The sequence below is a fragment of the Paraphaeosphaeria sporulosa genome (genome assembly GCF_001642045.1).
Source record: "Paraphaeosphaeria sporulosa strain AP3s5-JAC2a unplaced genomic scaffold CC84scaffold_2, whole genome shotgun sequence".
Lineage (NCBI taxonomy): Eukaryota > Fungi > Ascomycota > Dothideomycetes > Pleosporales > Didymosphaeriaceae > Paraphaeosphaeria > Paraphaeosphaeria sporulosa.
Window position 1 is genome coordinate 3918312 of NW_017253361.1, and position 20624 is coordinate 3938935.

General features: G+C 52.3%; 6 protein-coding genes across 6 annotated transcripts; 4 read left to right on the forward strand and 2 right to left on the reverse strand.

Annotated features, from left to right (window-relative positions):
- Positions 1-1569: 1569 nt before the first annotated feature.
- On the reverse strand, positions 1570-3783 carry CC84DRAFT_1256457 (uncharacterized protein). The gene is made up of 5 exons (XM_018184626.1): positions 3737-3783; positions 3376-3689; positions 2978-3322; positions 2277-2902; positions 1570-2223 (listed from the first exon to the last, which is right to left on the reverse strand). The coding sequence occupies exons 1-5, from the start codon at positions 3740-3742 to the stop codon at positions 1898-1900; spliced, it is 1617 nt and encodes a 538-aa protein (XP_018041036.1). The 5' UTR covers positions 3743-3783; the 3' UTR covers positions 1570-1897.
- Positions 3784-3908: 125 nt separating this feature from the next.
- CC84DRAFT_1161557 (WD40 repeat-like protein) lies at positions 3909-5682 on the forward strand. Its single transcript, XM_018177772.1, has 3 exons — positions 3909-4037; positions 4085-4250; positions 4304-5682. Exons 1-3 carry the CDS (start codon positions 3978-3980, stop codon positions 5464-5466), a joined length of 1389 nt encoding a protein of 462 aa, XP_018041037.1. The 5' UTR covers positions 3909-3977; the 3' UTR covers positions 5467-5682.
- Positions 5683-6317: 635 nt separating this feature from the next.
- CC84DRAFT_1139398 (uncharacterized protein) lies at positions 6318-7513 on the forward strand (the record flags this gene model as incomplete). The annotated part of the gene is made up of 3 exons (XM_018176235.1): positions 6318-6546; positions 6599-7257; positions 7309-7513. 3 exons carry the CDS (start codon positions 6318-6320, stop codon positions 7312-7314), a joined length of 894 nt encoding a protein of 297 aa, XP_018041038.1. The 3' UTR covers positions 7315-7513.
- A 5041-nt stretch (positions 7514-12554) lies between these two features.
- On the forward strand, positions 12555-13814 carry CC84DRAFT_1203058 (uncharacterized protein). Its single transcript, XM_018181803.1, has 3 exons — positions 12555-12727; positions 12779-12977; positions 13024-13814. The coding sequence occupies exons 1-3, from the start codon at positions 12585-12587 to the stop codon at positions 13549-13551; spliced, it is 870 nt and encodes a 289-aa protein (XP_018041039.1). The 5' UTR covers positions 12555-12584; the 3' UTR covers positions 13552-13814.
- A 1410-nt stretch (positions 13815-15224) lies between these two features.
- Positions 15225-16747, forward strand: CC84DRAFT_1173040 (kinase-like protein; the record flags this gene model as incomplete). The annotated part of the gene is made up of 4 exons (XM_018180008.1): positions 15225-15630; positions 15895-16224; positions 16342-16631; positions 16736-16747. The coding sequence occupies 4 exons, from the start codon at positions 15225-15227 to the stop codon at positions 16745-16747; spliced, it is 1038 nt and encodes a 345-aa protein (XP_018041040.1).
- Positions 16748-17447: 700 nt separating this feature from the next.
- CC84DRAFT_491653 (uncharacterized protein) lies at positions 17448-20547 on the reverse strand. The gene has a single exon (XM_018186498.1). The coding sequence runs from the start codon at positions 20194-20196 to the stop codon at positions 17665-17667; it is 2532 nt and encodes an 843-aa protein (XP_018041041.1). The 5' UTR covers positions 20197-20547; the 3' UTR covers positions 17448-17664.
- Positions 20548-20624: the final 77 nt, after the last annotated feature.

Genomic DNA, 20624 nt, shown 5'->3' on the forward strand with positions numbered 1-20624 from the left:
AAGCCTAGGTCTGCGGTAGTGAGACTTTCTGAAATGATCAAAATCAATCAAGTATTGATAAGAGTCAATGTGGGCGGTCACATTTGAAGGTGCAGAACTGTAACTGCCCTCTTGAGAGGGCTCGTCCCCTGGAGGAACCGCGGGCAGTGTCCCTGCCGGTCGTGGCAGGAGCCAGAGGATGGTACTGTAAAACGCACTGCTGAATGTATGTATGCAGAAGTATCGGAGCGGTAGATGGTGATGGGTTGTTCGATGGCCAGGCGAAGCTTTCGGCGAGAGCCAGAAACTTGGGATTCTCGACCTTTGCCACACAAAGGACAAGGCAGAAACAAACCTTGACGTAAGTTTGTTCGTGTACTGGGTCCCGCAGTCCTTCAAGTGAGGCTTCCAAGAGCAAGCTCAACGTCGATCACTGGGTTCCATTGGGCCATAACAGCTCGTACTGTTCGAAGATGAGTGAAGCATGTCGCTCGACTTTCGATATGTCGTCCAGTTCGGTTGTTGACCGGACGTTGGGAATGCATGATGCATCCTGTCCCTCGGAAGTCAGGTTTCACGATTCCCAGTACGTGGAGATCGAAAGAGATGAGCTGCATCGCGTCGACGTGATGAGCCGTGGTGATCCTTCGCTGCTGATTGTGGTGTGAAATTGGTCGTTACGCAAGTCGCCTGCACTATTTCGCGTCGATCTGAAGGCCCCTGGGCGTGGCTCGAGATCGAGCGCTCGCATACTTTCTGCTGGGGACGAAACGGGCGAGCGGAGTGCTCCATGGTGCAACTTGCACATGTTAAGCTCGTGCAAGACTTGCAAACAAAATCCAGCCGGCACATCTGCGGTCCGTAGGTTCATTCAATGGCATCCACTTACCACGCCATGACTCCCACTATGACAAAGTTCAGGAGCGCAAGCGTACACATTCAAGGCCGAAGATTTTCGGAGCAAAGGTTTATATGAGCTGTGGCTGTTTAGGCGCGCGTATTCAATAGATGCACCATGCTGCATCGTCGCAGTGCCAAGTTCGGAGAAGTCCGGTTTGGCTTGCGGATTGCATTGCGACCGGTCACTGTAGGCCCGAACCGAAACACGATGTGCAGAAATTGCCAGCCGCTCGTATCCGGTATATGGGTGATGACGGTGTGGATTTGGGTGCCGTAAGTGGCACAGTTGCGTGAACACTAGATTTCGCCCGAGTTTATTTTAGCGAGCGATCCACCAGGTGTTGTTCAAACAGGGTACCGGACGCCCGGAAAAGACTATAGAGGGACAAAGACAGGGATTGCAGCAGATGGAAGGAGCGTGGTAAAAAGCAACAAGCGGCAAGTCGGGTTCACGTGCACAATAAGGCTGATGACAAGGCTGCACGAAACATCAAGAGGTGACATTCGAAGGGAGCACATTGGCTCCACAAGGAGCAATCCCGGGGCAAATCAAGGAGCCGAACGATCGATATGAGAATAGAGATAGATAGGTGAATGGCACGCAGGGGTGGTCGCGTGGCGTGACCGACGGTGGCGTTGGGGCGCCTCTAGAATGGAGAAGGTATACCCAGGTGGTACAGAACTTGGACAGACGCGCGTCAAATCTGATTTAGTGATGAAGTTTGCCTTCGACAAGGAAATTACAGCCCTCGCACTCGACATGAATCAGATTGGGTGGTGATAAGAGCCAACAGAGGCGCAGTGCCATTCAGACTCGACGCATGAGCATCGTAGTTAGGCCACAGTCGCTTGACTTCGTGGCCAGGTCTGGGACCACACCCACTGCCAGAGCTGAAGGGGAACAAAGGGGGCTGTCTGGTGCAGAAAGTCATGTTGTGTCCACCTGACAGATGGGTGTCACGGCAAACTTGTTCTGCCCAAATCGTGTTGGAGCTGAATATGCGCTTGCTTCTCGCACTCAGTGCGTCCGCTGAGCATCTTCCCAAACACACCTGGGGCATACGCAGAGCCCTCCTAATGCTCCGGAGGCCCACTCACGTCTTTCCTGAACTGGGAGTCGGATATCACAGTAGTGGCTGAAGATCTCTTCTCCTTTCTTCAAACCTGGCTGTCTCGGCACTTGCCGCTCGTATTCGACAAGCTGTTCGCGAGCCCAGAAGCGGATGGTGCCGTTCCATTCCCAAGCCACATTCGGGTCGCAGCTATGGTTTGCAAGGCACCACATAGGATGCACTGCGCATATTTCAGGTCGGCCGTCAAGGCCCTGTCGTCCGGAAGCCGTTCCTATTGCATGTTAGCAAGCAGGATCAATACGAAGCGATAGGAGGACGGCTGACCTCGAAATTTAGCGTACAAAGTGTTGAAGATCCATGTGTCATATCGATGGCTTTGCTCGTAAATATTGACGTCCATCTTCTCTAGAATGTGTAATGGCCTTAAAATGTTGGCTTCAAAGGAGAATGCCAACGTCTGAGGAACAGCAGCAAATGGATCAGAGTCCAGTTTACATCTCTCTGTCAGATCCAGACCGTGATAATCGCCCCAAATGAAGCGAACCTCCTTTAAATCGAGCGGGTGAACATCTTGCGTTTCAGCCAGGCCCATCGCCCGGACCAGCAGGCGTGTGTATAATACGTCCGCGACTTCGCTTGGCTTGACTTTCTGTTCCGTAACTACACCACACAGAGAAGGATGGTAGTTGTCCTGCGCTAGGTCATGGCACTCTTGACTGCAGAAGAAGACTTCTTCGCACTCTTCGCATGAAAGTGTGGCGGGCTGCTCGTCATTACTCGTAGTTGATAGGGAAATGCTGCAAGCATCGCAATAGAAGTCATGTAGTCGAGATATTCCTGTCAGAAGTGATTTCTCTGTCAAGATTTCTTCCCCGGGCGAGATGTCTTCTTTCGCGAATATGCCAAGTTGTTTGACGTATGTGACATCGACACACTGCGACGAAGCTTCACTGTGCATGGATCAGTACTTTGCCTGACGATGTTGATCTCCTCCATCTCTAATGAGAGAAATCTTGAGTTCTTACTTTAGTATTGGAAGCTCTGCCACCTTCACCTCAAGCTTCGGCGCAACTTGTTCCATTTCATTGTTCAGAAACTGAAGCGCTTCAGATGAGAATCTATCAGGTTCATGGCGATTCCAAGGATAGAGCTCTCGTCGTACAGAACCTTTGTCGGGGTAGTCTTCGATGCTAATTGGTTCGAGATCAACATCTTGAAAATTTGGATGCAAGCGTAGCTTTGAGTCAAGGCTTTCCTGGTAGGATGCAAGCACCACTTTATCTGAGAAAGATCTCGAGGCGCGTTTCAGGAACCCGGCAGCACTTCGAAGACTTCCGCATTGTATAAGGCAGGGTATGAGTATCTCGTATCTAGGAGGGATTAGTTGTTCCAGCCTTCGAACAGCAGTGAAGCGTACACTTACGCGTTTTCCAAACAGGAGGACCGGGCCCACAGGACTACGTGATCAGTATCTTCATCCAGGGAGCCGGTTCGCTCTTGGTAATCTTTGGTCGCAGCTTCCAAGGCTTCTTCGTGAAATTCGCCTTCTTCCGCACATTCATCGACCAAAAGAAGGGCCTTGTAGGCATCTCCGGCGGCAAGGTCGGGGTATCCCAAGCCTCTGTACGCATTGGCAAGGGCCAGCCTGTGTGATATGCTGTAAGGGTTATCTAGTGTACCTGCCTGAAGCTTGGCTAGCCCCTCCAGCCTTTCCTGGAGGGTATGACTGGGTACTGTCTGTAACATATTAGATTACAACAGGCTATAATCATTCAAGATCTTACAACCATTCTGTGCCAATAATTGACAGAAGTTCTAAGGTATATCAAGCGTAGCGCGAAGAAATATGTACTGGCGAAAGTGGGTAGGAATTTCTTGCAGCACGTGACGCTTGGCGTGGCCAAAATCTAGACGGGGTTGCGATCGGCTAAAGCCGGACTCCACTAAACCGCCTTTGCACGTTCTGTCGCATTAACAGGCAGCTACATTACTTCAAACTTCTTGGATACAGGAGCCACATTGAACATGCTTCCTACGGTAGCAGAGCTGGTCGCTCATTTCCTGAGGTCTAATGGGTATACAGAGGTACTTACGTCATCGACATCAAGGAACGTCGCGCTTACTGAAGGTAGACGCTGGCAGCGTTCATCGATGAGGCGGGACTCCCGGTAGATACAGGGAGCGGAAATCCTGACTTCACCATTGAGCAGATACTGCAGGAGAAGAAGACATTCGACACAAGTTTAAATTTCGAGAGACTAGGGCTAGAAGACCACGATCGGAAATGGCGGAGTATTGGTGAGTGTTGAACCAGTGCTATCCCTGCTATACCGCTGAGGGGTGCAACATAGCACCGTCAAGACCAATCGTCGTTGAACCTTCGCCGCGGAGCAATATCCTCAGTGTTTCTCCAATCAGCTTAGCCCTGCCTTCCCAGCCTCAGGTGCAGACATACCTGGCTGCAACAACCGCTGATAGGCGCTTGCACTTGATCGACCCCGGCTCTTCTTCCTACAGTGTGGTTCGGTCCTACTCTACTTTCCAGGATTCACCTATACTAGACCTGACTGTCATTCACAGCCGATTTCTGCTAGCGGCTTCCATGTCAGGCAAACTGCTCCTCTTCGATACGAAGACCGAGCAAATCCTTGACCAGAGGAAAGATCACGGCAAATATGTTGTGAAAATAGCTACTTGGTCGATGGACTCCGATACTATTGTGGCATCCGCGGGATGGGACGCTAAGGTGTTCCTGTACAGGATCAGTACCGACAGTGCGGAACTTCGACTCGGGGAGCCCGTGGCAACAATCTCACTTTCCACTGTCCCCGAAACTCTATTGTTCATTCGGTCTCCTGAAACGTCGCGCCCTATATTGCTACTCACCTGCAGGGATTCTACGTTTGTCTATTACTATGCGATGAAGGCGGAGGGAGACCATGAGTCCGCCATCTCGCTTATTGGCAAGCAAAACTTATCTCCACATTCAAATGCGTGGGTTGCGTTTTCACCGGCAGATCTACAGGTCAATCCGGTTGATCCGTCGGTCGTTGCTGTTGCAACTTCCTCGACTCCGCACATGAAGTTGCTGATCGTAAAGTTGCTTCTACCACCAGAAGTGGAGGCGTCGTCGGACGGGCCCGAGAGTGCGCTCTCACAGCCGGTCACACAAGCTTCGCAAGCTCGCGCTGATCGTCTTCTTCAAGCAAGAGAGGAGGCGGCCATTCTAGTCAACGTGAGTACCATGGCTCCACAGACAGCCTATTCCACGCCGCGACTAGTTTGGCGGCCCGACGGCTCCGGCATCTACGTTAGTTCCGACGATGGCATTGTACGCGGATTCGAAGCGGCCACTGGTCGATTGACGGCATCTCTCAGTGCTCACGAGCCTGGGTCCAAGATTCGATGTCTCTGTGCCGGAGAGGCAATTTTTGAAAATGGCGACAAGCAGGGAGAGGAGTTCCTGTTGACTGGCGGTTTTGATCAAAAGCTCGTTCTCTGGAGAACTGGTTGAAGTGTATGTCGGCCCGAATCATTCAAGACCACTCTACTATGATGGCGCCTTTCAATTGCATACATAAACATGTAGTCAAGCAAAGAGCAAAAAGCTCAGTACTAGCCAGATATGCACGGTCGCCGACAACCTCAACGTCTCGACAAATGACTAACAGTATCTCATCCTACTCTTACGGATTTATCGGCAATCAGATCAAGGTACTATCTAGAAGCATGAATGCTAAAGTGGCTCAAATAGGGCCGTTTCTAAACATGCCACGGCGGTCATATACTTCCCAATTTGGTACTCAGCCTCAAGTCTTGCTAGTGCGCCCAGAAACCTTCCCAGCGTGATAAGACAAAAGAACACAGCGGCTACTTCCATCAAATCAAATATTTACAGCATTCTGGCCGCTCAGCCCAGTAGTTTAGTTATCATCAGCAGGCAGGATTCGGTAAAGCCACATGGGCTTGTAGATGCCATGTGCGAGATGCTGGACTAGCTCCCGCCCCAATCTTTTGCTTTTCTGGCGTTCACGGGCGTAGCCCGAAAGATGCAAGCATTCCGTTACGGCCAATGCGCGGCACAAGGGTTCAGCGCCGTGGATTTGTCTATCGGCGAGCTGGCAGGTACCCTATTGCTTGGTTTCAGATCTCACCTTTATTTTTTAAGTCAAGGTTCTGGTGCTTCAGGAGCATTCAGTGGATATAAAAATTACGTCTGTCCCGCTACAAACAGCTCATTACAACAACACTCGTTCAACAGGTCTTTCCAAGTATCGATATTCCAGCAGCGTGCTCAGTGCTCTAAATAATCATTACCCCAGACTATTACTATCGCAATTTTTTACTCCGATTTTAAGCGCGGGAATGTCTCTTCCAGGCGCAAGAAAAGATGTGGACGGGGACTACCTGCTCGTCGTTTCTGGTCAATTGCGCAGAGCTCCTTACCTCGCGGACTGGAAAGCGTTCAAGGATCATATCCGAAAGGTTGTCAAAGAGCAACCTGGATGGTCGAATGTATGCGAAGGAAAAATTCGAGGGGACATGCAGGGATGGTGCAGACTAAAGGATAAGGAGGATGCAAACTCGGTTTATAGTTGGTGGCATCCGTCCACACTAGCTCATCTTTGGCTAATTCCCTCCTCTAGGTGCCTACTCCAGACAAGTGGTGATTCATATCTTCGCCACGAGTCTGCGTACAGGGTACTGGGACCTGCTTAAATGCAACTGTAATCGACATTTTGGGGTGGGGGAAAGAGGCCACTCCCCTGGTCGATCTGGAATCGATGTCAACGCTGTCAACCAAGTCTTCGGTAAACGAGAAAGCGCCCCCGCACCCTACCAAGCAGTGCCGGCGCAGCCGTCTTACCAATACGCCAATTACTACCAGGCTACAACTTACCCGCAACCATTAGTCTATCAATACCCGGGTACACCGATCCAGCCGGTATATTCACAGAGCTCCGGAGGCCTACCTGTGAATTTGAGTAGGGGCGCGGTAATTACCGAGACACGTGGCATCTTCCTCCAGGGCCTTAATTACAGTGTAGGGAATAGCGAGCTTGCAACACTGCTGAACAATGCTGGTTTGCGCCCGGAGCGAGCCAGTGTGCACAAGGATTCAAGGGGTGCTTCCAAGGGAGTGGCGACAGCAAGGTTCTCGACGAAAGCCGAGGCTGAATATGCAGTCTCTAAGCTCAATGGCACAACGCATGCTGGAAAGACTATTATTGTGCGCATGGACACGAACTCCACCGTGCTCGGTTCGCTGGAGCCTTTCGTGGTTGATGGCACGAACAAATCTGGGGTATGTCGTCGCAGGGTAGCTCCTTGTCCTTAAGCGACTAACAAGTAATAGTATTAGGTCGACGGTTATCGGAGCGCCAAGGATGCAGAACTACTGTACCGAAGAGACACAGCGTCTCATCGTGGTGGCCGTGCGACGTGCCTGGGGGGCAGGATGGGAGTCCGCGCGGGCTTCAGGCCGTTGTTCGTCAATGATGACGACTTTGACTCAGATTTTCTTTGCCGAAGGTCTCTCGAGCAGTAAATGTACATTTCGGATGAATCCTCCGTGGCTTGGCTGGGTGTTCATGCAGCCCAACGTTGAGATCTTAATTTCAAATCTGCGTTCCAACAGCGCCACATATTGCTTTTGCGCCACTATTTCTTTTTGATACGATGACGCCTCCGCCCAACGTGGCATCATGCGACTGAAGTTGAAAGACGTGACCAATGTGAAAGTCTTTGAAAACGCCATCCCGCACTCCCCGGGCAGTCTGATCGACTGACCATGGGTGCACGATCTGAAACGGTCAGGGTCCGCGAATCGAGGCGTTTACCGATCGATAGAGTTTGACATGATGCAGGACATGACCGTATGTAACATATTAAAGTAGAGTGGACGGGCCATAGGCATGACCAAGCCGCTGGGCGCCCGCTGGTTTGGATCATCTGAACGACGTTACACCAGATCTCATCGGTCAAGCGACGATAGTGGATGTATCTGATCTACGGATTTGTTCGGCGGGGTTGACTGTCCCGCTTCCGCCGCCACGTGGGATTCCTGACGGGCTGTGGATTAGTCGACCATGCAGCTCCCACACGTAACAGCGCCTCTACTATAGCATCACCTTAACGTGTCGTACGGTCTAGTTCAGGCTTTCGGTGCAGCTTCGGTCAGTCGTCGACCACAGCTGGAATAATCGTAACGTGCGTTACCAGTTCCGAATTGCCTCGATAAGCAGCAAACTTTACCAACCCGAATGCGAGTGCGAGAAGACGCGAGTCGTGCCGAACAAATATGACCAAATAAAACAAGCTGAATCCATGTGCATGCTCGTCAGATTATCTTACGCAATTTCGTCGTCAATCGTAGCACATGAGCTGCGTGCTGACGATGTCGTAGCATCCAACGCCTGTCTTACTAGATCCTGTTCATGTTTGTGGCGCAAGGCTAGAATCTCTCACTGGGCCGCCGACACGGTGGCGAGATCTGGAAATGATCGGCCCTACTATTCCTGCTCTGTAACGGAGAGTATGTCATGCTACCAATCATTTCCAACCAGGGTAAGGATGGCGAAACAGCACTACCTCGCGGCTCTCGGGAGGCTGGTTTTGTGCATACCACTCGGCGGATCGCGTCCGGCACCCAGTGAGGCTGGATGTCCGCTTCACGATGTCCATCGCAAGAGCTTCGCCCTTGCGATCGTGGCGATGAAAAACATTTTGCAAATCATAAGCAGTCTTTTAGATCTCCCGACTTCTTCCCAATCTCTCTTTCCCTCGCAATATTGAACGCCAGACACGATTAACTACCATAATCGCCCAGATTGCGAAAAAGGCATCAAAATGCTCCCTAGAGTAAAAGCACCGCCTGGTAAGCCTTCCACATCTGACGAATGCTTCTAGAAGCTAAGATATATGCCTACAAGAGACACTGGAAGCTCCATGCTAGCTCTGCTGCCCCTATATGGCCAAGAATGCGTCATCGCCAGATTTGTCTTCGTAACTGCGACTACATACCAACCGGCAATTATTATGTCCGGGACGAATGAACATCGAGGGATCTTCTCGTCGAAACATAGGCACCGCGAAGACAGATAAAAACATTTCCGATGTGGACGCAGGGACCCGGTAATAGCAACGGTACACAATCGCCGATTCATCCCAGCTCAGGCCCCAGGTTGGCACCAGCCATCTGAAGTTACGAACCCTGCGGAGAATATGTTGCAGAGCCCCTCGATACGGTGCGGCCCGCTGCGATGACCTGCATGCATGAGGCGTTGGACGAGATCTGCAGACCGAGACACACCACGAGGGCAACCCGGTAATCTGGGGAAAAGACGTTGTGGCATTGCGACAACGCAGTGTGAGCGCCTTCAGTTCCAGTGGGATGGATCGTGGTCGGGATCGCAGCCCACAAGCGCCGCCCACCAGTAAACGGCAGCATGCTTGCTGCAGGGCACCCGGTGAAGTGGCTGCAATGAGATGAGGCAGAGCAAGGTAGTGCAGACCTGATACAGACACCCTGCGACATGTCATTGTCGAAACGCACCTACTGCAGTGATAGAGGCTTGATGCCGGCCGAAGGATACTTGGACGTGCTGTTCTATTCCACGGCCATTAGCCATTTTCTTCTCGGAGGCTCGAAAAAAATCGCAGATCTGGATAAACATCGCTGAAATCTCCTATTTCGTCAGGCTTGTGCGTCGTGGCTTGCCGGCATTGCCTGTCTGGAACATCCGATCACGAGAGGGCTTCACGTTGGGCAGCAACGCTGGCTCAGCTTACATATTGGGTCCGCAGAGCTGAGGTCTAAGCAAGAAGTAGACAGAGGAATGTATTTGGTAGAACTTTTGTGCACCCTTACCTTTCAACCAATTCTTCACGGCGCAGTTGTGACTGCCTCCAAACCTATCGATCAAATGCTCGCGCCTCACAAGATCAGGAGTTCTGGACGAGTCAATTCCAAACAACATCAATGGCCTTTTTTTTTTTTTTTTTTTTGGCCAGCAATACTTCCACTCCGTGTCCCCATCGACGTACCAAAGACTACCAAGAACGTAATGTCCAGATGCACACCAGCAGGGGCTCACTTGAATCCTACAACCTGCTATACCAAAACCCACGTTTGCATCTTCAAAACTCTTGCCGTTCATTTCGAAACCAGCACCTGCGATCATGACCGAAAATTGAGCATTGAGAACAGTCGGATCACCGCTATTGGGATGCTGTCGACATTGCTTCGATCCCACGACAGTTAGAATTAGCCTAGAAGATAACACAGCCGGAATATTAACGCATATCGCCCACAAGGGGGTTTTATCAAAAGCCATCCTAACTCCCAGAATACCTTCCGATCAACTTTTACCACATTCTCTTCATCCTAGCAACATATAAATGACGTACCTTTAGTAGGAGGGACAGTGCGAGTAAGACCTTTCTGAAGAAATGGTCCATAGGATCCTTCTATTCTGGACCTTGGTGGTAATGCTTTACTAGTACTATCTGCACTTCAGCCTGAAAAATACAGCATATTATGTGCGACAAAGGTATATTCTCATGAGAGGTCGGACATAGAACCATGTTCTATTCTCTAATAGAACTTCGGTGTCGGAAACGCAAGGTTTCTTTGAGAAAGCTCATGGTATATCCCTACAATACTGAGCGTGTTAACAATTTGGCAGGAGACAATCTACCCAGGAGTCTCGAGGCTATGTGCAAGCGAAGGTTTCTCTATAGGCCTTTATAGGTCAAGAAGCTCGAGTTGAGTCTGGCACTGAAAGATGGTCGATATTCAGCACCCCACATTTGAGCGGACCTAATAACCTAGCGGGCAATAGTGTTTTCTCACTCAGCCTGGGCTTCTCTAGTTGAGTGCCAACACCTAAGCCATTCCTGCTCACGTGCCTATGCCCACCGAGCGGCCGCATTCGCCTTGTGTACGTTCCCGTCAAGATCAGCACAAACTTCACAGCAACCACGTGCACGGCGGAGCCTCATCTAAGAAAGTGTGCTGTGCCCACGGTGGAGCCCATTACACGCACTCGCCATCATAATTCCAACTCCATCTGCCCATACTTGCAACGACAACTCCGAGATACACCAATGCGCCAAAGTCGCTCCCTCCCGCCGCGAACATGGCAAACCGAGCTCTTTCTCTCTCTCGGGTGCCTTTACACCTAAGCACTAGCCAAGAGCACACCTGCGACATGTGCAGTGCCCGTTTGAACCAGTATGATCCGTCAAAGCGTATGCGATGTACGACTTGCGCCGCACAAGTCGACTGTTGGGTCAACGCTACAAGCTAGTCGAAGCTGCTGCAGTACAATCAAGAGTTTGTGCGTACAGCGCCGGGCGACAGTGTATTCCCAGAATCCGGTCTTTGAAGACGCCAGCCTCACTGCGGAGCTCCTGCGCCTGCATGACTATGGCTGTATGTAAGTATGACCGGATCATGTGTAATGAAACACTCAGCTCAGTGGCTGATATAGAGTTATCGATGCGCAAGCCGGCAATCATCGCGTTGGCCAGGAGAATCGAAATTCGAATCCACCTGTTCTGTGGTATGAGATTGGAGAGCGAGCGTACATCCGGTTCTTGCTGCAGACTGAGCATCCCCAAATCGAAGCCTTCCTCACTACCGAGCTTATGCAGCACCTCGCGGCTATGGCATCCTGCGCGACGCTCAAGGCAAGCGATGTCTCGGTGTGGAAATCTCGGTGTGCAAAGTGGTGAAGCCAGTGGTCGTGATGGTGGCGTTCAAGGGGTGGTCTGGGGAAGAAGGATTAAGTATCGCGAGGATGGTGGAGCAGACTATGATCATGGTGGTGATGACGCCATAAAATGAAGGAGGAACAAGAGATTAGGAGGTGAGAGGCAATGGGGATCGTGTGGTATAAAGGCGGTGGGGAGCTGTCGGATGAGGATGCGGTTATGGAGAGGATTAGGGCGTTGGATGTGGGAGGTCTGGGGACACTGGCTTCAGTCCGGCGGGCAGGAGAATGGGCCTATCGAAGATTCATGATACGAACGATCAATAGCAGCGTGAGCTGCTCGCTCCGGGTGTTCCAACTCGAGGTATTACGAGTATGACGCCTTAAGAATCATGTCACGTCCGGCTGCCGTTTGTGCATTATCTGCATTGTAAGAGGTTCTCGGGAAAGGTCAGTGACAGCGATGCAATGAGACACGCCAGACGTAATTTTTCATCGGCATTGTTCGCTGAAGTCTTGTCAGTATTGTGAGTGCGAGTGTGAAGAAGTTGCGGCAAGCTTCCGCCGCTACTGTGGCCGCCGGCGGATGAAGTCCGCTGTATTCGACGCCTCGGCATGGGAATTGCCCTTTGTGGTAGTTTGCCTGACGTCGTTCTCGGATCAACCCGCAGCATGAGAGATCCTGCAGCTTGCTTTTGATGTTCAACTCAACAGCAGCTACAGTATTTGAAAGATGTCTTTTCGAGTATATTGATCCGCTCTCGAACATTCGTCAACAGGAGCGCCCGATGTGTGGGCTGCTGCACGTGACCCTGCGCGGGCCCGGCTAATTCTCGGCGTTTTAAAGAGGACAGCTTACGTGGTACGTAGTTTAATGTAGCTTCAACAGCTCCACGTCAACACCACACCCGCCACAATGAGGTTCCTCCGGTCGCTCGTTCCCTCTCTGCTTGTTAGCTCGGCTGCAATCGTGTCGGCTGCCTCTTCCTGGAGTTTTGAAGATGCCACCGTCACAGTATCAAACAAAGGCGCTGGAGTGGGTGCTGGTGCGAAGGACAAGTGAGTTCAAGAATATGTTGGATCGAGTGCATGTGCTGATGCATATTTCAGATTGAGCGCTACGTCCCCGCTGTCGAAATCCGTATCTCTGGGCGCCACCGACACGCTGAAGCTCCAACTCACCACCGTGGACGGGAAGAAAGCCACGCGGCCACACCAGGCCTTCCTCACCCTTACCGACCCTGCGACCGGCGTGGAGGAATCATTCCTCCTCAATGTAAAAGACAGTGGAAAGGGCAGCCTGAACCTGGTAAGCGGCATGATCCAATGGCCCGGGGCACAGCTAACATATGCAGGCCCATAAGGACCTCCCGCACCAATTCCTCACCTCGTCGAAGCCACTCCCTGCCTCAATCGTCATCGGCTCTTTCGGCTCCTCGACCGCCTACAAGGCCAAGGTCTTCGACCTCAACGTCGCCCGCGACCCCAACGTCCCGCTCGCCGTCCCCGAGAAGCCTCTCCGCTACGCCGCCGAGAAGGAGATCCACCACATCTTCCGCGACGACCCGCGCTCACCGCCCAAAATCATAACGCTGATCTTCGCGGCTGCCGTTGCTGCTGCGCTGCCTGCGCTGTTCATCGTCTGGGGAACGTTGGGTGCAAATGCGAACCACCTTAGCAAGGCTCTGGGCAACGCGCCCATCGCGCATGCCGTGTTTTTCGGATCGATTCTTGCCATGGAGGGTATCTTCTTCTTGTACTACACCACCTGGAACCTGTTCCAGACCCTGCCCGCCGCCACTGTGGTTGGCTTTGTGGCTTTCATTAGCGGTAGCCGGGCGCTCTCTGAGGTCCAGGAGAGGCGGCTGGCTGGGCTGAGATGATCGTATATACGACGAAGTATATATAAGACATAGTGGAGGGAGCCATGTATCCGACAAAAGGTAGGATGACAAATTCGAGTCGCAGCGGGTGATTCTATGGCTTGGGCTCATGAGAAGGGCAAAAAAGGGCATGATGACGTGCAGTATGTAAAACAGATACAGAGAGCCATATAACTGCACCGCGCTAGACATCCGCAGGCGATGTCGCAGCGCATTTCGAAGACATGCGAATCGCACAGCGTATCTTAATCGAACTACCCTACGATTCATAAACAGAGCAATCCACCACATCTGTGACTTAGGTGTTGATATAAGTGATGGAATATTGGGCGCAATCACTGGCCGCGGTTGTTGATCAAACCTTCCCGTCTAAGGAGGCTTAGGTCTTTCGCCCCTCGACAGCCACACGTTGACACTTCCCTACTTGTTGGCTACGCCACACTCGACATTTGGGGCGAAAGGCTTTAACTCTAACCAGCGCAAGCTACGAGGCTTGCGGCCTAAATTTTGGAAGCTTTGGACGCCTATCGCAATCACCAATGAAATGACTAACCTCTACAGTGTGAGTGACGGGGTGAGGCTGTGGCAGAACCGTACACGCAGGCGACCGTCGCTCAGCCCTGCCCAAGAACTTTACATATAATGGAATGTACGTTCGACTAGAATCTTACCAACATAACTGGCTAACCCCAACACGACGCTTACCCATATTTTTTCATCCTTGAAATACGCCGTCCCGACTCTTGAAACAATGCAAAGATATCTCAGCCACTGAATTTATCAGAGATGGGCATTTCCAGTTGGTCGGCCCGGAAGGACAATGCATCATACTGTGCGCCTGGGGGAAGATCGTGCAGCCCGGGTGGACAGTCGAACTGTGGGTGAAAGATCCGGTCTATTGGGTCCGCGCATAGAAGCAAGGAAAAGAGCAGGAGGTGAAGCCAAAAAAGAAGACCTTTTGGGCGACCTGTTGTGTTTGATGAACCTTGATTGATGAGCATCTGTCTACGTACTACGAACCCGTGTATAAGTGCTTACGACAGGCTCGATGAAAGATCTGTGATATCGTGACTGCTAGAAGCACAGTGAGAAATCATGCTCGAAAATTTTGTACCTGTGGTAGTCTTATCGACCACTGCTAGCAAGCACGCAAAGCTGCGCAAGCTACTTGTGAATGTTCCGCTCCCATAGAGCTCCGAAATATACAGCCACGCTCATATCTGAGGAACTGAGGATGGCAAGGAGTGGCTTACTTCATTGGCCGCGCCTGCTGCAGCTCGTAACTTCCATGTCCATTGAGGCTTAGTTCTCAGCCCCTCGACACCTCACAGGTGCTGCTCGCTTCGACACTTGACAGAACATCCGTCACCCATCATTACAACCAGCTAGGAATCATCATCAGGGAACATCTTTTTAGCGGTTCGACCTTCTGCGGGTACCGATTCCGGTCCTACCCAGTGCCTATCGCTATCACGTTGTGGCAGGCAAACTCAGCCTTGCCTCCACCGACCGGGGTCAGGGCACTGCACGTCGCTACTTGCCTATCGCGGCGGCAGTTGCATGTTTTTCTGCTGAACATTGTGACGAGATTAGCCGGCAACTTTGATTCGGAAATAGTGCTCACGAAACGCGGCAATCTTCACAATCGCAGCTTTCGAGCCCAAATTTGTGTGATGTTCAATCGCTTGCGAGAAGGCTTCCGACAAGAGCGTAAGATGCAACCGGAGTCAGAATCGGTCCGTTCTGTGGATGACGGAGGCCATCTGTCCCGACGATCGAGCAGCAAGGTCGTCCCTGGGCTGCCCAGGCCACTGACTTTCAAGAGAATGAGCAGCGAGAAGCGCGAGAAGCTTCTAGAAGGTCCTGTTTCTCCTAAACAGAGACGAGCTACTTCACTTCATCAGCGGCGAGGCAACCCACCTGATCGGATAAAAAGAGATCAAGACGACAAAGGCAACGATGTCTACAACGGCTCTGGCCGAGATCAAGAAGAAGCTTACGAGACGTCATCTGTTCATTCTGCTGTATCAACGGCTCGAAGTGATCTCGAGGCAGTACTAGCGGATTGGTCAGGACGAGGTGCGCACGTGGACTTCCAAAGTCATGAAGAGGAGCCTCTGGTACAAGGTCGATTCCTTGGACACGGCTCCATGGGCAGTGTATTTGAGACAAGCGTAAGAGGTTTTGACTTCGCTTTAAAGCGACGTTTTTGCCGGCGCAAGATCGGGGAGGCCGAGAGAAAAGAGATCGAAATTTTGAAAAAATTGTCCCATCGTCACATTATCAGGCTTGCAGGATCTTACACGCATCGGAATTTTCTTGGACTGCTACTTTGGCCTGTAGCAACATGCGATCTTGCAACTTTCTTAGAAGACTACGAGGCCGTCATGGATAACAGTCCAGAAGATCATGCACGCGGTGAAAGGATGATAGCACTTGGCGCAATGGGAGACGGATCGGAGGTTTTTGAGATTAGTGCCAACAGCATCCTCAAGTGTCGTATGGGATGCATTATATCGGCAGTCGAATATCTGCACAGTCAGAACATTCGCCACAAAGACCTGAAGCCTTCCAATATCCTTCTCTCGGCTGGACGCGTTTTCTTGACAGACTTTGGCACAGCTACTGACTTCTCCGACCGAACTTCAAGCACAACCGAAGGTATAGAAAGAGGTGAGTGGAAACAAAAGCGTTCTCTTCTAAGAATAGTGTTGTAAGACTTTCTCGCGTCACTGAGACACGAGGCAATAACCACGAATCTTTGGAGACATACTTACTTTGTATCCACAGGGACGCCAAAATATTTTGCACCTGAGATGGCCGCCTACGAAGGCAGCGGTCGTCCTGCGGACATTTTCTCACTCGGATGCGTTCTGTTGGAGATGCATACAATTCAGCAAAAGCAAAGATTGCATACCTTGCGAGATCTTAGAGCCAAACACGATAAGAGTTTTCAGGCGAACCATGAAGCCATCGTCGACTGGCTCGCACGGCCCGTGGAACGGGAGTCTGGTGTAGATCGTCAAATTAAAGATACCATTGGATGGATGCTCAGCAAGAACCCAGCAGAGCGGCCCACGGTTGGTAAAGTCAGGGAGAATTTCGCCTTGATTGATACTTTTCAAGCGCATCAATCATCCAGCCAGCTGTTCATGGGATGCTGCAGAAATTTATACATATCTAGGAACGTCCATGAACGGGAAATTAAGGAAGCGTATTTGAGAGGTGTAAATCATTCAGCTGAGATGAAAGAAAGGCTCACCACGGAGCTTTATGGCCAGGCCCAGATTGCAAGCAAGATGGAGAAAGAGATTATCGAGCTTGTAAAACAGCATCATGCCCTTCAAAAACGGGTCACAGAGCTACAGGAGTCCGCGAACCAACAACCGCCCGATTCCGATGATTCGGTGGAAGAACGAAGGGACGAACAAAGATATGTTAAGGTCACCAGAATGCATCTCGCTGAGCAATCGCCGGACGCTGCGACGCTCACTCCCGCTGGCCCTATCCACCGGTATCATTCATCCTCTAGGCCGACACCGAGCGCCGTCTCAGCGATTCGGCCAAAAAGTCAGGTCGTCATGAACGCCCCCGGTTCTGACTTTGGCGGCAAGAACATGTATTACCGCAGCAGGTTCCTTGATACGGGTAACACCATGAAGGCCGCTCAAGGAGCTTAGGCTAGGCAAATTATTCACCCCCACTGCGTCAAAGCTTCATGTCACCACGTAACCACTATTCCCCTGGCACACACTCAATGCAGATCGCTAGCATTCCTACATCTCGGGTCGCAGACCAGACGGCCTCCGTCTGCCGCGCGTATTCCTATATACAACACTCCTCCTCATCTCCGCGCAAAAACAGGGGTATACACCAACAAGCACGATTACCAGTCGCTTTCGTCCACAGGACGTATTAGAACGGAAAACCTATGCGTAAACAACGTAATAACAGGGGGTGGAGGTATGCTGCGCCGCCAATGGTATGGTACAATACAGTGCATGCGAGCTCAGAGCAAAGCCAGGGTAGATAGATAAAGAAAAGATTTTGTCGCATATCAGAAATTGGAAAAGAAATTGTGGATGAGAAGATGTAGATAGGTGACGTGGCTGTTCATGACGACGTCCCCGTCGGCACGCTGGCCTGCACCGTCGTCCCGTTGTCGAACTTGATAGAGAATTTTACCAAGTCGATCGTGAACACATCGAGGTCCACCTCGCTGGACTTGCTTCCTCCTTGGCGGTCGTTGCTCAGGAAGTTCTGAATCGCCTCCTGCGCGTTGGCCGCCGTGTCCAGCTTCCCGCTGACCTGGAGGCTGAGCAGGACGCCGAGGCGCGCAAAGTCGAGGGCGGTCGGATTGCTGGAGATGGGGATGGTGGTGGTGGCTGCGGATTTTGTGGAGACGGTTGCGGAGGGCGAGGACGCTGCGTTGCCGTTTTCGTTCGCAGAGCCGACGTTGCCGATGGCTTGACGGTGCTGGAGGGCGGCGGGCTCGGGGTGCGGTTGGTCGAGGAGAGGGAGTGAGCGCGAGGGCGTGGTTGAGGTCTCGATGAGGATGGGGATGTAGGAGGAGACGGAGCGCGAGGCGAGGCCGTTGAAGGTGATGAGGGCGTTTTCGGCGGTGCAGCTCATGGAGAGGCCGGAGAAGAGCGTTAGGAGGCGTGTCGAGTCGAGGGGGATCTGGAAATCGCTTTGTGCGCTCTCAATCAGTCTGGGGATGCCTGAGCCAACCGTCGCGTTGTTTGCGGTGCTGCCGATGCTCGTTGTGGTACAGCCAGAGTCCCCTTGCGTCGCACACGTCTTTCCAGTGAAGCCGTTGATGCAGACGCAGTTGCAGGATCGGTCGGCGTTGGGGATCGCTACACCTCCGTTCTGGCAGGTAATGATGCCGCTACACTGACTGTTCTGGTTTCCGCTTGAGCCAGAACCAGAACCAGTCGAGCCAGTAGACTGCGCAGGGTTGCTCGTGGCGGTCGCCGTGCCCGTACCTTGGGTGTCCTGGGCGGCGGTGCTTGCTTGGCTCTTCATCTTCGGAATAACTACGAGAACTATAGGGATGATAACAGCGGCTGCAACAAGGAACAAGAGCACGACCAAGAGCGTCACAAAGGTCCACATAGGCATGCCGCAGCATCTTCTTCTCCTGCGCTCACCCTTCCGATCGCTCGTTGTCGAGTCTGGCCCATATTCACCAGCTGACGGCCATTTTGACAAGCGCTTCTGGTCTGGTGTGCCTCCACGGAGCGGAGTGCCCTGCGCCGGTGGAGGGAACTGGGACAGCATGTCACCCATGGAATTGGAATGGTGCTTCTTTTCGGGTGCCCCAGCTTCCCAGAAGTCTAGACCGAGACGGCTTGCCGTCTTGCCTCTATCAAGATTCGCGGCAAGTCGCGTTGCGCGCCTGATCAACTCCGGTAAACTGGTCAGACTACCCCGGGCCTCAGCCTCGCGTACTGCATCGACATCGAGGCGCGGTGGACGAGGTCTTCCAGGGCGATCCGCGAAACTAGCTCCGCGAGATCCTTGCAGGCGGAATGCTGATGCTGCCATTGAGCCATCCTTTTCCGGATCCATGTCCTTCTCCGGGTCCCTGAACTTGTGGTCGGAGTATGTCGGAGAGTCCAGTGATGCATCATCAGGTGAAAGCTCTCTTAGGCGCGCGGGGCCGTTACCGCCAATTCCATCTTTTGCTGCAAGTGCCGCACCTGCAATACCCCCTTCCCATTCTTTCTCTCCTCCAGGCGGCGATGGCTTCCGCTTGACTGATGAGTTCTCGACAGATCTTATGGTCATCATCGAAGGTTTTGTTCTCCGTCCTAAGCTCGCTTGTCGAACAATCGCGGGCGTAACTAGCCCGCTTTTATCGTCATGATCACTGCCCGGTGAAAGCCGACCGTGGTCACTGGTTATGGTTTCTTCGTCGTCGGAGCGCACGAAAGGATCCTCGTAGTAAAGGTCTTCGTTCGCAGGCATAGCCATACTCGATGCGAAAGATCCGTGATGTGAACGTATTGTATTGGAGCGTGTCTCGGCTTCTTCGGCGATTGGCGAGACATACGACATTTGGGTGTAGTACGACGAGGGCCCTCTTCGGGACGACGGTGGTGGACCGAGGCTGGGTATACGGCGCGGCAGTGGTTGTATTGCAGGCATCGGTGGTTCCGGTACAGGGAAATCCGGGATTTCTCCCAACGAAGAGGCTTCCGAGTGTGCAGAGGAAGTGGTGAGCGGGCGTGAAGAGGGACCAGATAGGGGCGAGAATGGGTCGTCGCTGTTGAATGAGTCGCGATATTGTGGTGAAAGCTGCTGTATTGGTAGTTCATCTGACGTTGGGCGTGGTGGCCGTTGGGGCGGTGGTCCCCGGTTAGGCTGTAGTAGGCCAGGTCTTGAGTCCAAGGCATCGTCGGCGTCGTTTGTCAAAGGCCACTGTGGTGTAGGGGAGACAGGTGCCGCGCTTCTGCTCGGTGCTGGTGCGAGGCGCTGATTAGGTCTTTGTGGCAGACCTATTATTTTCGACCTGTCCGGCAACTGCCCTTGTTTCTCCTGTAGTGCTTTCCGCGCTGCGCGCACCGATCCTTTTTTGGAACCGCCATCCTCCTCTTCTCGCGCGCCGTACCTGGCGGCGATGCGCGGATCGTAACTCATCAATAGTGTGGCGAAATAGTGGCGATGGTTCGTGTCTGTAGACCGACACGGGTCCTGTGGCGGTGTGGGTGATGGAGGAGTCGGAGGACGTGAGGAGTTCAGTGGCCGTTCCAGGAATCACGTTGCGACCGTTAGCACTGTCTCAGATAGTGCGGTAAGGTACAGCAAAGCTAGTCTGTCGCAAGGACTAGGCTGCCCTTGATGTTGGGGCTGCCGTTCGATGGTGTGGGGAGCGACAGCACAAAGCCGAGCATGGAGGAGTGTCTCCGTCAATTACAAATTTTGCTCCACTTTCGTGTCCAATGCCACTGTTATCGGTGATAGCCAAGGCTCACGTTTGAGGAGAATGGCTGTAGTTAGAGTATCGGACTACAAAGGTACCGAGTGCCACGGTTCCTTGCTTGGGGCGGGTCCACGACGCTGCGAGC